Genomic DNA, 15467 nt, shown 5'->3' on the forward strand with positions numbered 1-15467 from the left:
ACTGCGATCTGGTAACGCAACAGACTATTGATTTAATAACTGTGGAGAAGTTTTATATCTTTATTTTACAACAACGAAAAAAAACAATATCGAAGATTTCTTGTTCTTTGAAGTGTTGTCATTGTTTGCTTTGTTAAAAAAAAAAAAAAAAAAAATCGTGTTCTTAGGAGAAGTGGTATAACTATTTTACAAAATATCGAAGACTTCGTGTTCTTACAAGAAGCTATATAATTATTTATTTTTTAAATCGAAGATTCCGTGTTCTTATTTCTTAACAGAGGAACTAAAAGAAGAAAGCAGACAAACAACAAACAACAAACAACAACAGCAAAAACCAGAGGCTCGCCATCATGTCAGCCTTCAGTAGTCGAACAGGGGGCTACAAAGCCGGGGTGCTGTTGCTGTTCTTCACCACCGCTCTGTTCCTGGTGGGCTTTGGAGCGCCCTTCTGGGCGACCACGGAGTCACGGCAGGACTACTATGACCTGGTGTACGACCAGGGCCTGTGGATGCATTGTGTGACAACAGAAGCCCATTACGGCAGCGCGAGAGGCTGCTATCTGAGCGGCATCGGGGGATTCCGTGAGTTGTCTGCTGCGTGCTTTTGAGTTCGATTCCCTCGTTTGTTTGTGTTGTGTTGTGTTGAGTTGTATGGTATTGTATTGTATTGTAATGTATGGTGTGGTATGGTATGGTATTGTGTTGTAGGGTATGGAATTATGTGGAATTGTGTTGTATTGTATGGTATGGTGTGGTATGGTGTGGTGTGGTGTGGTGTGGTATGGTATTCTGTTGTAATGTATTGTATGCTATGGTGTGGTATTGTGTTGTGTTGTGTGGTATTGTATTGCATTGCATTGTATTGCATTGTGTTGTGTTGTAACGTATTGTATGGTATGGTATGGTATTGCTTGTATGGTATGGTGTTGTAATATGTTGTCTTGTACGGTATCATATGATATTGTGACGTGTGGCATTATATGTTATAGCATTGTATTGTGATGTATTGCATTGCATTGTGTCACCCTGGGCCGACTAGCTGTCAGGATATATTTTTTTTTTCGCTGTCATAAATCAACGACCTGCCGACGGGCGCAATAGCCGAGTAGTTAAAGCGTTGGACTTTCGATCTGAGGGTCCCGGGTTCGAATCACAGTGACGGCGCCTGATGGGTAAAGGGTGGAGATTTTTACCATCTCCCAGGTCAACATATGTGCAGACCTGCTTGTGCCTGAACCCCCTTCGTGTGTATATGCAAGCAGAAGATCAAATACGCACGTTAAAGATCCTGTAATGCATGTCAGCGTTCGGTGGGTTATGGAAACAAGAACATACCCAGCATGCACACCCCCGAAAACGGAGTATGGCTGCCTACATGGCGGGGTAAAAAACGGTCATGCACGTAAAAGCCCACTCGTGTGCATACGAGTGAACGCAGAAGAAGAAGAAGAAGAACGACCTGCCAGTTAGTGATATTTTCCCCCTCTCCTCCCCCCCACCTCCATCCTCTCCCCCCCCTTCTCCCCTCCCCCATGTCCTTTAGGTCTAGTTGTCCAGCGAGCAGGAACGACAGATGAACCGTGAAGGACTTGTTCCTTGTTCTTTTCTTGTTTGTCACTTGAATACAGTGTCCGTGAGGGTCTGGGTTCGAATCCCGCTCTCGCCCTTTCTCCCATAATCCGAGCGTCTAGTCTTTCGGATGAGACGATAAACCCGAGGTTCCGTGTGCAGCACGCACTTGGCGCAGTGAAAAAGAACCCATGGCAACGAGGGTGTTGTCCTCCGGTAAAATTCTGTCGAAGAAATCTACTCTGATAAGGTACACAAATATAATTATATGCATTCACTCAGGCCCTGACACGCACGTTGTGTTACTACGCTGCTGGTCAGACATCTGCCTAGCAGATGTGGCGTAGCGTATATGGATTTTTCCGATCGCAGTGACGCCTCCTTGAGAAACTGTAACGGATTGGGTAAATAGTGATACTGGCTGATGACACTCAGATCTATAGAATAATGATGTGTCAATTTTTGCTACAGTCGAGTCGACAAATACGATTTTTGACTCACTTGTGTAAACAAAGTGAGTCTATGTTTTAACCCAGTGTTCGGTTGTCTCTCTCTCTCTCTCTCTGTGTGTGTGTGTGTGTGTGTGTGTGTGTGTGTGTGTGTGTGTGTGTGTGTGTGTGTGTGTGTGTGTGTGTGTGTGTGTGTCCGTGGTAAACTTTAACGTTGACATTTTCTCTGCAACTACTTTGTCAGTTGACACCAAATTTGGCATAAAAATAGGAAAAAATCAGTTCTTTCCAGTCATCTTGTTTAAAACAATATTGCGCCTCTGAGATGGGCACACACAAAAAAAGAATGAAGCCTAATTATATGCAAACTGCATTTACTGTTATATTTATATTTTTGTATTCTCTGAACTTGGCACTTTGATCTGATATTCTGACCCAACAGCTAGAGCAGTCATTATTATCATTTTTTGTTCAAACAGGAACTTCTTTTGCTAAGCATGGAAGTTTTATTTATTTTGCAAACGTTTTGGTACAGATAGTAAAAAAGGGAAATTACTCTGTAATTAATGCTAGGGGACTTAATTTGCTTTAAACTGATCTTTCTCATCTTAAACATTACATTTTGAAATTATACTCAATACATAAAAAGCTTGGATTTTTTTTAAAAGTCTATCAGAAGTGAGTCTTGAAGGCCTTGCCTCTCTTGTTTTTTTTTTTTTTTGGTGTGTGTGTGTGTGTGTGTGTGTGTGAGGGGGGGGGGGGGGGGGGGGGGTGTGTGCTGAAGGCTTGAGTTCAAAGTAGTGGGGCGGAGGACGGAGAGAAGTGTGTTGTCTCAGGTTAACTGACGTGCAGCAGGCCTGACAATGCTGCAGACCTTTTTGATGTTGCTAAGTTTACACACGTTAAACATCCCATGAGTTGTGACGTGAGTCAAGGTTAAGGGTTTTCGTCCAGAACAGACCCCACTAAAGTACATAGAAAAGAAAAACAACAACAACAGCTCACAAGAATAAGAATAAGAATAACTTTATTATCTCCAACTGGAGAAATTTGGTCAGGAGCGTTATCACAACATAGACAGGTAAACAACATGGGGAATAGAAGTAAACAACATGGGGACCATACTGTAAAAGTCAACAACAGCTTTTACGAATATAACGAAGACACAAATGTAAAAAATATCACATACACCGTTTCATACATACATCCACACACTGCAGGTAGCAACTAGTATTCTTAATGTAAAAACAGAATTAAGAAAAATTATTTTGAATACAATTATAAGCATAGCCTACTATATTGCATATTGATTATAATAGACAGATAAGATAAGAATAAAGATAAATGGCGGAAAACCACAACCAGATTAACAGCACCCACCCGCACCCACCCACCCCACACACGCGGATTACTTGATTAAGCAAGAGTAATAAACATATGTTATCAAATAAAAGCATTTCACATATTCGCTTTAAAAACTTTGCAATTAATCATTACATCGTAATTATTAACAGAAATATATTTAGAATATGGACGTTAGCATTAGACATATTCCACTGTACATTCATCCTGCATATTGCACATTATTTATCCTACATATTGCACATTCATAATAACCAATTGTCACGTTTTCAAGCTCAGTAAACACACACACACACACACACACACACACACACACACACACACACACACACACACAACTAGAACAAGGTACAACCTATTATGCACGGATTTTCACACGTCTCACATGAGAGTACGCGCGCGCGCACGCACCCCCCCCCCTCCCAACACACACACACAGTTCTCAAGAATTTAAAAGGTGGATTGAACGTGGAATAAAAGTCTTCAGAGCTCTGGATTTCAACTTAAAAGTTCTGTTGCGTCGTCCTGATGGCAATAGCTCATAATACTTTGCTAAAATATGGGTGTCGTCAGTTGCTATCTGCCTGCTTTTTTTTTTTTTTTAACCACTTGACTTTCATACAGCTCTTGCATACTAGTTTGTTTTACTCCCACAATTGTACTACATACACTCATGACATCGTTCAAAACACAGGGTAAGGTGTGTGTGTGTGTGTGTGTGTGTGTGTGTTTGTTGGGGCTCATGTACGTTTATGTATATTTGACTGTGCTTTCATATCTGTGAAACTGCATGTTTGGTGCATATCTGTTATGCACATGTGGGTGTATGTGTGAATGTGTGTCTTCATGTTTTGCATTTATTTGCTTATTTATCATCATTGTTGTCTTATTTATTTATTTATTTATTCATTAATTATTATTATTATTATTATTATTATTATTATTATTACTACCCCTTTTTATATATAATAATTATTATTTATTTATTTATTTACTTATTTATGTACACTTATCTATTATTTATTCACTTTTTTTCTCAAGGCCTGACTAAGCGCGTTGGGTTACGCTGCTGGTCAGGCATCCGCTTGGCAGATGTGGTGTAGCGTATATGGATTTGTCCGAACGCAGTGACGCCTCCTTGAGCTACTGAAACTGAAACTTAACATTGAGGCCTGTGCGGTTTACACAAATCGAAGTTTTGAGTTACGATTGGAATAGAAACATGGCGAATCATAACGGTATGGACTGCATGTGTGTGAGCGCGTGCTAGTGTGTGTGAGTGTGCATGTGTGGGTGTGTATGCACAAGTTCTTATATTGATATGCACATGTATGCGTCCAAAATTCTACTGTATTTGTGTTTGTGTTTGATTTTCGATTTATGTTTGTACCTTTTTATATACTACCCCCCCCCCCCCCGCCCCCCCCCAATATTCCTTGAGACCCCGATACACTTGGTAATAAGGACATCATCTGTGGTTCGTCCGTCGGGATCGACGAGGACCATCTAGTCATCCTGGGGGTGGGTGGGTTGGGCTCTGTGGGTGCGCAGATGACTGGTCAGGCCAATCCGCGCCCGGAAGGTTCTGACGCAGTGTGGACAGGGGATGGTGGCGGCTGTCGGGGACTTGCTGGCACTGGTTTTCCTGGCCTGTCTGCGTTGCTCTGCTGCAGCGATTCTGTTGGCCTCACAGGATTTGGCGCCTTTGTGGACAGCTTAACGCCACTTTGGTCTGTCCATTGCATTCATCTCCCATGTGTCATGGCTGATATTGAAGGCCTTCAGAGAAGCTTTCAGAGTGTCTTTGAAGCGCTTCTTTTGGCCTCCATGGGAGCGCTTGTCATGTTGGAGTTCGCCATACAGCAGTTTCTTGGGGAGCCGGTGGTCTGGCATGCGAACTACATGGCCTGCACAGCGCAGCTGGGCCTGCATCAAGATGGTGTAGATGCTGGGCAAGTTTGCACGAGTGAGCACCTCTGTGTCAGGGATCTTCTCTTGCCACTTTATGCCGAGAAGTTTTCTGAGGCTGGTGGTGTGGAAGTGGTTCACCTTTTTGGCGTGGCGTTTGTAGACCGTCCATGATTCACATCCATAGAGCAGTATGTCTTTCTTTGACTGTGACTTGGGATCTTCAATGTGGGCTCTGTATGCTTGGCGTTTGTCTTCTGGCAGCTGCTTGATCTCAGTGCAGTTCTCATCAAACCAGTCTTTGTGCTTCCTGGCAGAAGGCCCCAGGCACTCTATGGCAGTGTTCTACACCGTCTCGTGCAGTGCGTCTCCATGCTGCCTCCACATTCTGGTTGTCCAGCACGGTGGACTCAAGGCGTTCCTCCAGGGTGTCAGCAAAGCTCTGCTTGATGTTGCCTAGCTCCAGCTTGCTGACATTCAGGCGTTTGGGTGCTTTCATGCCCTGAGGCCGTCTCCAGGGCTGGATGCGGAGGTTGAGTTTGGAGACGATAAGGCTGTCCAGCACTCGGCGCCGCACATGGCCCTAGTGACTCGTACGTCCTGCCTGTCCCTCTTCCTGACGATGACAAAGTCAATGATATGCCAATGCCCAGAGCGAGGATGCATCCATGACGTCCTGTTGCGGGTAGGGAGGCAGAAGACAGTGTTTGTGATAAGAAGGTCGTGCTCGGCACATGTCTGGAGAAGTAGTTGACCATTGCTGTTACAGTTGCCAACCCCATGCTTCCCAGTCACGCCTTCCCAGGAGGTGCTCTCACAGCCAAATCTCGCGTTAGTCACCAAGAATGATGAGCTTGTCTGCGTTGGGAACAGTGGTGATGACAGCGTTCAGGTCCTCGTAGAACTTGTCCTTGATCTCATCCGGGCTGGTTATGGTGGGTGCGTAGGCGCTGACAATGGTGTGCTCCTTGTTTTCTTCTTTCTTTCGTTTGTGTGTCGACCGCTTGAGCATGGTCCCCGTCAGCCGCGGTATGCTGACTAGGGTGATGTGGAGCAGGCAATGTTTAGGGCACCTTCCTCATGCCATATAGGTGAGCAGTGCTGTCCTGAAGAGGGCTGCTCAGTCGCTCAGGGGGCTGCCGATCTCCACCGCTGCTCCAGTCGGTGAAAATCGACACTATGGCCTGAGCCGCCTGTGTGCAGGTCCGCGGCTACGACTGCCAGTGTACCTACACCTGTCGCTTCGTCGCTCGCCTGTCGCCACAGGGCTTGGGGAAAATGATGGTATGGGATGAAGGATGACTGATGACTTGCGCAATGACTTTGTTTATAGCGAGGAGGAGTTGCGCACCGTCGACCTCACTCTCTTGTCCGAGACTGTCTGTATCCAGTGGCAAGACGAGGTCAAGACGACTGGAGATGGAAACGGATGCAGTGGGTGACCAGGATGTCCTATGTGCCTCATCCTGCCCTCAGCACTCCACAGTGCTCTGCTGCAACCGCCATTCCTCTCCGTTGAACCATGAAGGTTTCTTCCGCAGAGTCCGCGGGATCCAGTCTTCACATGCTTGGGTAGACAAGCCCTAACTCACCAAGGGTTTGAGACCCGTCGGCTACCCTCATTTAGTTTAGCCAGCCTGTCAAAGCCGTTGCCCGGGGGTTGGGCGCTGCCGCATGCTAGCAGCTTCTAGGACCCATAAGTGAGAGCTGGGTGCCGGTGGGGACCAATAGAGGACGAACCACTCCCGGAAGAGCGTGACAACCCCCCCCCCCCTCTAGAGGTACTACCCCTCCCGTGCACCCCCTAACCCCCAAGGACATAATCTAGTCTACATTAACAAACACAATGTGTATAGGAATCTAGCCGAAGAGAGTTTCAGTTTCAGTTTCAGTAGCTCAAGGAGGCGTCACTGCGTTCGGACAAATCCATATATGCTACACCACATCAGCCAAGCAGATGCCTGACCTGCAGCGTAACCCAACGCGCTTTGTCAGGCCTTGAGAAAAAAAAAAGAAAAAAAAAAAAGAAAGAAAAAAAGAGACAGAGAGACGTCCTTTCATTCATTCTGTATTACTTATACTGATACATTGAATAGTAACCTTTCCACCATCACAGACCACACAATCCAACAGAAACGAACACATTTCACTCGCAAGATCATTATTTCTGTTTTTCGTCCTCAGCCGGGTGGTTCCATGCCGCGCGCGTGATGGAGGGGCTGTGTACCACTGGTTTGATCGTCGCCTGTATCTACGCTGTGGCCACCAACTGTTGCCGTTCCTTCCCCGGCCCTCGATCCAGAGTCTTGGAGATCACGGCAGGGGCGTCAGGTAAAGCGATAACAACGGCGATGATGATAACGGCGATGGATGATAGTAATGACACCATTGCTGTTACTGCTACAAACTACAACTGCTTCTCCTCCTCTTTTTCCTACTATTACTACTACTGTTGCTGTTGCTGCTACTGCTGATATTACCACTATTACTGCTGCTGCTGCTACTTCTTCGATTACATCATCACCGATAGTAGCGTCGAAGTTCCAAAATTGTTCAGCAAGAGAGAGAGAGAGAGAGAGAGAGAGAGAGAGAGAGAGAGAGAGAGTGTGTGTGTAGGGGGCGAGGTAGGGGGGAGGGGCGAGAGAGGAGATAGTAAAGAAGAAAAGATGAAATGAGAGAGAGAGACAGACAGAAAGAAAGACAGACGGAGAGAGAGAGAGGAAGAGACAGAGAGAGGGTGTGGGGGAGGTAGGGGGTAGGGGCGAGAGAGGAGAGAGTAAAGAAGAAAAGATGAAATGAGAGAGACAGACAGACAGACAGACAAAGAGAGAGAGAGAGAGAGAGAGAGAGAGAGAGAGAGAGATGGGCAAGCAATCATATAGACATGATTATAGCCTGTCAGGTGGCAGATGGTAATACTTACCCCACCTAGGACGGTGGAGGGACGAGGAAGGGAGATTTTCCATCCTGGTTTTCTTTCTTGTTTTTCTCTAGAAATCATAATGTACAAGGACACTTTGTTGAATCATAAACATGAAAGAAGACACATCATTTACAGAACAAAAGGAAGCTTCCAGGGACGCTTATAGCCATGTGTACGCTTATGTGGAAAAGGTCATCAATGGCAGAGGCGAAGCACAGCGTCTACCATTGCTGATAGAGACTGCCACCATGCTTGCTAGAGAAGCACACTGTTTCACTATCCCAACCAAGGTTTTGAATAATGGAGTGTGGATAACCAAGCAGGCAGAGAATCACGATAATCATCAGCACAAATGAGAGTTTGGGTTTCGTCAACAGACTGGCATGGGAGAGATGAGTGTAAGCAATGAGGCGGAGTTCTGTGTACGCTGACCTATTTTCATAAGAAACATGCTTGTCCATGGACATAATTTATCACTAGAGAGATAAGAGTGACACCAAGATTTTTTGCGTATCAGTAAAGGGAATGTCGTCGTGACCTACATGGATAAAAGTGGGTCATGTGTCTTGGAAAGATGATCTTTCAGACTTGATCAGCAGCGCTTCAGATTTCTCGTCGTTCAGCTTTAGTTTGTTTGTGCTCATCCATATTTTAACTCGTGAAATGCCTGCCTGTCCGTCTGATATGGCTGTAGGCATCTGTTCTGGGGGAGCTGATTTCTGCATCTGTATGTCATATGCAAATGCATGGTGACTGATGTGGCGTTCTTTAAAAATGTGTTCAAGTGATTGTGTTTAGAAAACAAACAAAACGGGCCCCAACACCGAACCTTGTGGAAGGCCATACCTAAGACAGGATGGTGCTGACCTTGAGTCTTCCACCACAACTGTGTGAGTCCTATCAGACAGATAACTGTGATCTGAAGCACGGTAGAGCCATGCCTCAAATGCCAAAGGCATGCTCGAGCCTACGAAGCAGGATCTCATGGTTGATCGAGTCAAACTTAAGCCACTACTTCTCAGAATGTCTGACAGGTGTGTCCTTCAACTTGAAACTACAGTCTGCTATAACGGACTTCAAAGTAGCAGCTTGCTGCCGTAATCCATCTCTCCTGACAACGTGATCCTTCACTTCTGCTGAGACACTGAAGACAGGATCAGGACCTGGCGCTAAACATTCAACACAAGGAATTTCCATTCCAAACGTGGCAAGACACACTGGTAGCCAGGCCCTGACACCCGTGCTCAGTGACATACAGCCTTCATCGACAAATCCACGGGCGCAATAGACGAGTGGTTTAAGCGTTGGACTTTCAATCTGAGGGTCCGAGGTTCGAATCACGGTAACGGCGCCTGGTGGGTAAAGGGTGGAGATTTTTCCGATCTCCCAGGTCAACATATTTGCAGACCTGCTAGTGCCTGAACCCCCTTCGTGTGTATACGCACGCAGAAGATCAAATACGCACGTTAAAGATCCTGTAACCCATGTCAGTGTTCGGTGGGTTATGGAGACACGAAAATACCCAGCACGCATGAACCACAACAGAGTCATCGGCAAGTCGATGTTGGTCGTGTAACGGAAAGAAGAAGAAGAAGCCTTCTTCAGTGCAAGCCTCCACAACTCAACCCATGTTTCATGAACGATAAGTTGGAGAGAGCCTGTACTCAACTTTGTTGACACTCGTCACCTCACTCAAGTGACTGCAGACGAGGCTGCTATGTCCAGATTCATGTATAATCTGACCAGGTACACGTTTTCTTTGAACAAAGCATTCTAGGTTGGGCAGGATGGCTGTCACTCACTGGAACAAATTTTGCCAATGTGCGGAAGCAGTCAAGAGATGACTGTATAACCTGTTCTTCATCCTGTCACAGACAGTGTGACAGTGCAATACGTTCTGCAGATGTCACTGGACGCAACTAGACAACTGGGTCAGTAGTATGCCTTTGTCACGCTTCACCTTACAGCTGCAAAGAAAGCATCACTGACCATTTGGCAAAGTGAACAGTCCCAGAAGAATGTTGTGCACCTTGGTGCGTTTCATTTCACTTGTTTTTCCCCTGGTATTCTGGGAAAACTTATGAGAGGAACAAGCTTTAGAGACATCCTAGTTCAGTCGGGCATCTACACTGCTGGCTCTATTGAAACCGCTGTGCTCGGAAAACGCATTTTATATTGTCATTAAAGCCAACAACACAGTTGGAAGCTCTGTAGAGACTTGTTCTGGGACAGTTTCTGAAAGGTGCAAAGAACTCTATGAGGACGCAAGTAGGCATCTTGAAGTCACCAACAACCGGAACCTAAAACAAACGTATGAAGTTTATGTACCGACTCTGCTGTCTGTATGCAAACTGCAAGAAAGAGGATCCTGATGGCAGGAAAGGAAAGGAAATCGACGCACTTTAGCAGAGCACATGAACAATTCAGCGATATTCTTTTTTTTATAACTCGAGAAATTACTAGAGTCGAGTTTAGAAATAAACTCTAAACTGTCGGCTGTTTGTGCCGGCAACAGCCTTTCCCAGCAGCATAAGAGGGGAGTTGGCAGGGTTCTTTTTCTGTGTAACAGTGTCTGGAACTTTTTACACACAATCACGCACACACTCACCAACACATACAAAGACACACACACACGCATGCACGCACGCACAGACAGACAGACACACACAGACACGCACCGAATACCAGCTTCAGACAAAAGTCATCACTCATCAGTAACAACAGTTAATGTGTTGATCTATCGATGCCAGAGGCTTTCAGAAGATTATGCATTTTCGGTCGTTATACTAAAAAAAAAAAAGAAATGTGGGGATACATTAATCTGATCGTGTGTGTGTGTTGTGTGTGTGTGTGTGTGTGTGTGTCTGTGTGTGTCTGTGTCTGTGTGTGTGCGTGCGCGCGCAACAGGTATCCTGGGCTTTATCGGCTGCATGCTGTACGCGGGCATGATGAAAAAGGGACCCTCCTACTCTGACCTCAGCGCCGTTGCCATCCTGTACAGCCCCCAAAACCACGATGCCGTCTTCAGCTGGGCCTTCTACCTCGCTGCTGTTGGCAGTAGCTTTGTTGTCATCGCTGCCATCGTCATCGCTGTCAGCAACAAACCCGTGGGCGTCCAGCCCAACACAGGGGGGATGGTGATGACAACAGCCACTGCTCAGCCGCAGACCTACGTCATTCAGCCAGGCAACTATCCTCCGCAGCCCTACGTGGCTCAGCCAGGCTACTATCCTCCAGCTCAGGCCGGTTATCCGGCTCAGTAATGGGTGGTGGAGGATAACAAAAGTTCACAGACACAAACACAGACACAGACACACAGACACAGACACACACACACACACACACACAGAGACACACACACGCAGACACAGACACAGACAGACAGACAGACACACACACACACACACTCGCGCACCCACGCACGCACACACAGAGGATATTGCGAGAACAAAATCTTCACATGGATTGTTGACAATAGTGCCTGATGTTTCTCACACTGCGTGTGTGCCGTGGTGTTTTTCAGACGAAACAAGACGGTTAAATGGTGCTTTCATTCTCTTCTACTACGTGTTGTTCTGCTTTGTGCTGCTCAACTTCATCATCATCATCATCATCATTTATGTGTGTGTGTGTGTGTGTGTGTGTGTGTGTGTGTGTGTGTGTGTGTTGTAATAATTTCCATTAAATTCAACTGTATTCTTCTTCTGGTCCATCTGGTCCCCGTCGGATGGACTGAGTGCAACACGCTTTATGGGCAGTTTGGAAATATTGGAAATACTGCTTTTGTTGTCGCTGTTGTTTTTTTTTTTTTTTCGACAATAAAGACTATTTCTGTAACAACACTTACCTTTTTTTTTTTTCTTTTTTTTTTAAAGGAGAAAAACAGAAAGCTTCCATGGCTCGTAAAATCTTTTTGAAAACGTTTTCATATTTCTGTGATTTGACATTCCGATCAAAGCATGTGCCATCTCTAGAACCTTTTCTTTCTTGAAGTACAGTCCTTTGTGTGCTATGTTATACGTACAAAACCCGTTCGTGAGAGTGGATGGTAGTGAATCAAAAAACAAACAAACGAAAAAACAAACAAAGCAACAACAACAACCAACCAACCAAACAACAACAACAAACAACAACAAAAACCAAACCACCCAGCAACAACAACAAAAAAACAGAAATGATTTCATTATACCTATTGACTATTCGATTAGTTTATAACGAGGAAGGTGGCATGATGGATAAGATGCTTGTCAACCACTACATAGTCCGTGAGGGCCTGGGTTCGAATCCTGTTCTCGCCCGTTCAGTACCAAGTTTGACTGAAGAATCGAAACTGAGCGCCACATCGTTGGAATGAGACGATAAACTAAGGTCCCGTGTGTGTGTGTGTGTGTGTGTGTGTGTGTGTTCCTTCTTCAGGCTAGCGTCTTTTTCACTATTAGTGATATTAGACGATAAAAAAAAGAAAAGACAAAAAAGAAAAAAAAAAAAAAAAAAAAAAAAAAAGAAAAGAAAAAGAGAAAGAAAAAAAAAAGTGGGGTGGGGGTGGGGATAGGGGTGTGGGGAGGGCGGGAGGGCGGGAATGAGAAGTCAGGATAATACAAAAAAGGTAGAAAACTACTGAGAAATGCATAACTAACATGAAATTTTACAGTAACAATTCAATAATGTTGATGATAACAACTAAAGCCATTAACACAATTATGAAGTACAGTAAAGGAATGTAGAAACAGGGCTATGAACTAATGCCTTTGAAAGTTCTACTAAAAGAACCTCGTTAGAAATAACTTCCCCCAAATCATCTGCATGATAGTTACTCTCTGTGAAATACTCGGGCAAGAACATTCGTTACTGCTGACAGTGAAACAAACCATGATGCAAGCCGAACTGCTTACCACAAATGCATGTAACAGTTTTACTATATTTTGTCTTCAGCGCGTCAAGTGTGTGTGTGTGCGTGTGTGTGTGTGTGTGGTGTGTGTGTAAGTGAATAACTTAAGGACAAAAATTGAATGATTTGCTTGCAGCATGCGTACCTTTTAACCTACTCAGTTTGACCGTGCACCTGATTGTACTCTTGTTTTGAATTCACACTCACTGAATACTGTTTAACCAAGCTGTGAAGCTTTGATTTCTGTTCCCTGGCCCGATGAAGCTGAACTCCAGCGAAAATTCGCAAAATTATAACCAAACGTTTGAAAGACACGAAAAGACTGCTGTTGTTTTTGTATGTATGTATGTATGTATGTATATATGTATGTATGTATGTATGTCTCTGTCTGTCTGTCTGTATCTGTCCGTCTGTATGTATGTATCTGTCTGTCTGTCTGTATTTGTATTTCTTTTTATCACAACATATTTCTCTGTGTGAAATTCGGGCTGCTCTCCACGGGGAGAGCGCGTCGCTACACTACAGCGCCACTCATTTTTTGTGTATTTTTTCCTGCGTGCAGTTTTATTTGTTTTTCCTATCTAAATGGATTTTTCTGCAGAATTTTGCCAGGAACAACCCTTTTGATGCCGTGGGTTCTTTTACGTGCGCTAAGTGCATGCTGCCCACGGGACCTCGGTTTATCGTCTCATCCGAATGACTAGCGTCCAGACCACCACTCAAGGTCTAGTGGAGGGGAAGAAAATATCGGCGGCTGAGCCCTGATTCGAACCAGCGCGCTCAGATTCTCTCGCATGTATGTGGCTATCTATCTATCTATGATAATGAAAACTGATCAATGAGGTGATATTCTCACCCACATAAACCTTCCTGGGGAAAAGAAGGTATCGGCTACAGGTGATCGCTTTGCAGAAAACGCTGCAGATCATTCTTCATGCCGTTTAGATAACGGCAGAGTTACCAGAAATCCTGATATTGCTTACAGATCACCGTGACTTTTCATGAAACTAAAACATCTTCGGAATTTCAAAAAGTCGAAGTCCCAAGATACAACAATAAATAGTCTGTCCGGAAGAAATTCGAAACTATCCATGCTGACTTTCACACAGTCAGAAAACACTGAAGATAAGAATCAACCTACATTCGCTCTTTACCGACACCATTCTACTATTTGCCAACGTACCAGTTCCAAAGTATAAATCACTTAAACCAAACAGATATGTAGGAAATAAATGGACTTCAGAGTGAAGCAGTCATAAAGAATCAAAAACAAAAACAAAACAAAACAAAACAACAACAAAAACCAACAAAAAGAAAAAAACAACAACAAACAAACAAACAAACAAACAAAAAACAACAACAAAAAACAAACAACAACAACAACAACAAAAACCCACACCCCAAACCCTCAAATTCTATTATGTACTTGAAGAACAAATCACGTTGTCGAAAAGACAAGGATAAACCATTATAGCAACATTGTCAATACACAGATTAAAAGACAATACTGGTCCTCCTTTTTGTAACTGTCAGATATCTATTCAAAAAGATATATAAAGTCTGAAAAACAAAAACGAAACATAGTTTTTGTTCTTGTCAAGTTAAGCTAGAAGACGAAACAATTTCCGTCCGGTGTAGAGGACGGAAAGCAGAAGCATGTGCAGCCATGTTTTCAGTGTATGTGCTTGGGGAGGTCAATTAACTTAAAACAGAAAACAGAACCGATGAAGAGTGCAAAAGTGTGTATGCAGATCCAAGTTCTGATGACAGTCAAAAAAAAAAAAAAAAAAAAAAAAAAAAAAAAAATCAATGCTTCAGCTGCACTCTGTCAAGCAGTCACAATATTATCCATTCCAAACAAGGAAAAGTGAAGTTATGGACACAATACTATTCCTCCCTAACATAAAAGTGAATTTAAGGATAAGACACTGCCTCTCGTGTGATATTCAGGCCGTGATCGAGCCCTGCAGTGTAGACGATGCAAGGACGTAACTCGCAATATTTGTCGTGACCGGAAGATTGTTTCCCTTAAGTAAACGGCTTGGCAACCAGTCAACAACCTGCACGCCGATGCTTCGTTGTTGGTTTCTTTTAACTCTCTCCATACGAACGGCGAAAGAGACGACGTTAACAGCGTTTCACCCCAATTACCATATTCAAAATATTGCAAGCGGAAGGCTCTTATACTGAAGACGTGAATGTTGACAAAGAATACCACAATTCTGACGACGGAAGCTAAAGGTTGGGTCATTCAGACACCCACTGGACATCCGAGGGGTCTGTGTAGAGGAGAAGAGAGGACTGGCCGTACTGAGTGAGTTAAATCAGCCATCGTTGATTGCAAGTACTATCGAACCAACAGATCATC

General features: G+C 44.3%; 1 protein-coding gene across 4 annotated transcripts in view; it reads left to right on the plus strand.

Moving 5' to 3' along the window:
- The window catches only part of LOC143300728 (uncharacterized), a 22659-nt gene extending 10636 nt beyond the window's left edge, over positions 1-12023 (plus strand). For 3 of the 4 annotated variants that reach the window (XM_076614620.1, XM_076614616.1, XM_076614619.1), the window contains exons 2-4: positions 279-582; positions 7473-7619; positions 11119-12023. In XM_076614620.1, the coding sequence (XP_076470735.1) occupies positions 351-582; positions 7473-7619; positions 11119-11474 (735 nt within the window). In that variant the 5' untranslated portion in view covers positions 279-350 and the 3' untranslated portion in view covers positions 11475-12023. Of the gene's footprint in view, positions 12-278; positions 583-7472; positions 7620-11118 lie in introns of all 4 variants that reach the window. The other variant, XM_076614618.1, reaches the window with a different exon arrangement.
- The last annotated feature ends 3444 nt before the right edge of the window (positions 12024-15467 follow it).

The sequence above is a fragment of the Babylonia areolata genome, chromosome 26 (assembly GCF_041734735.1).
Source record: "Babylonia areolata isolate BAREFJ2019XMU chromosome 26, ASM4173473v1, whole genome shotgun sequence".
Lineage (NCBI taxonomy): Eukaryota > Metazoa > Mollusca > Gastropoda > Neogastropoda > Buccinidae > Babylonia > Babylonia areolata.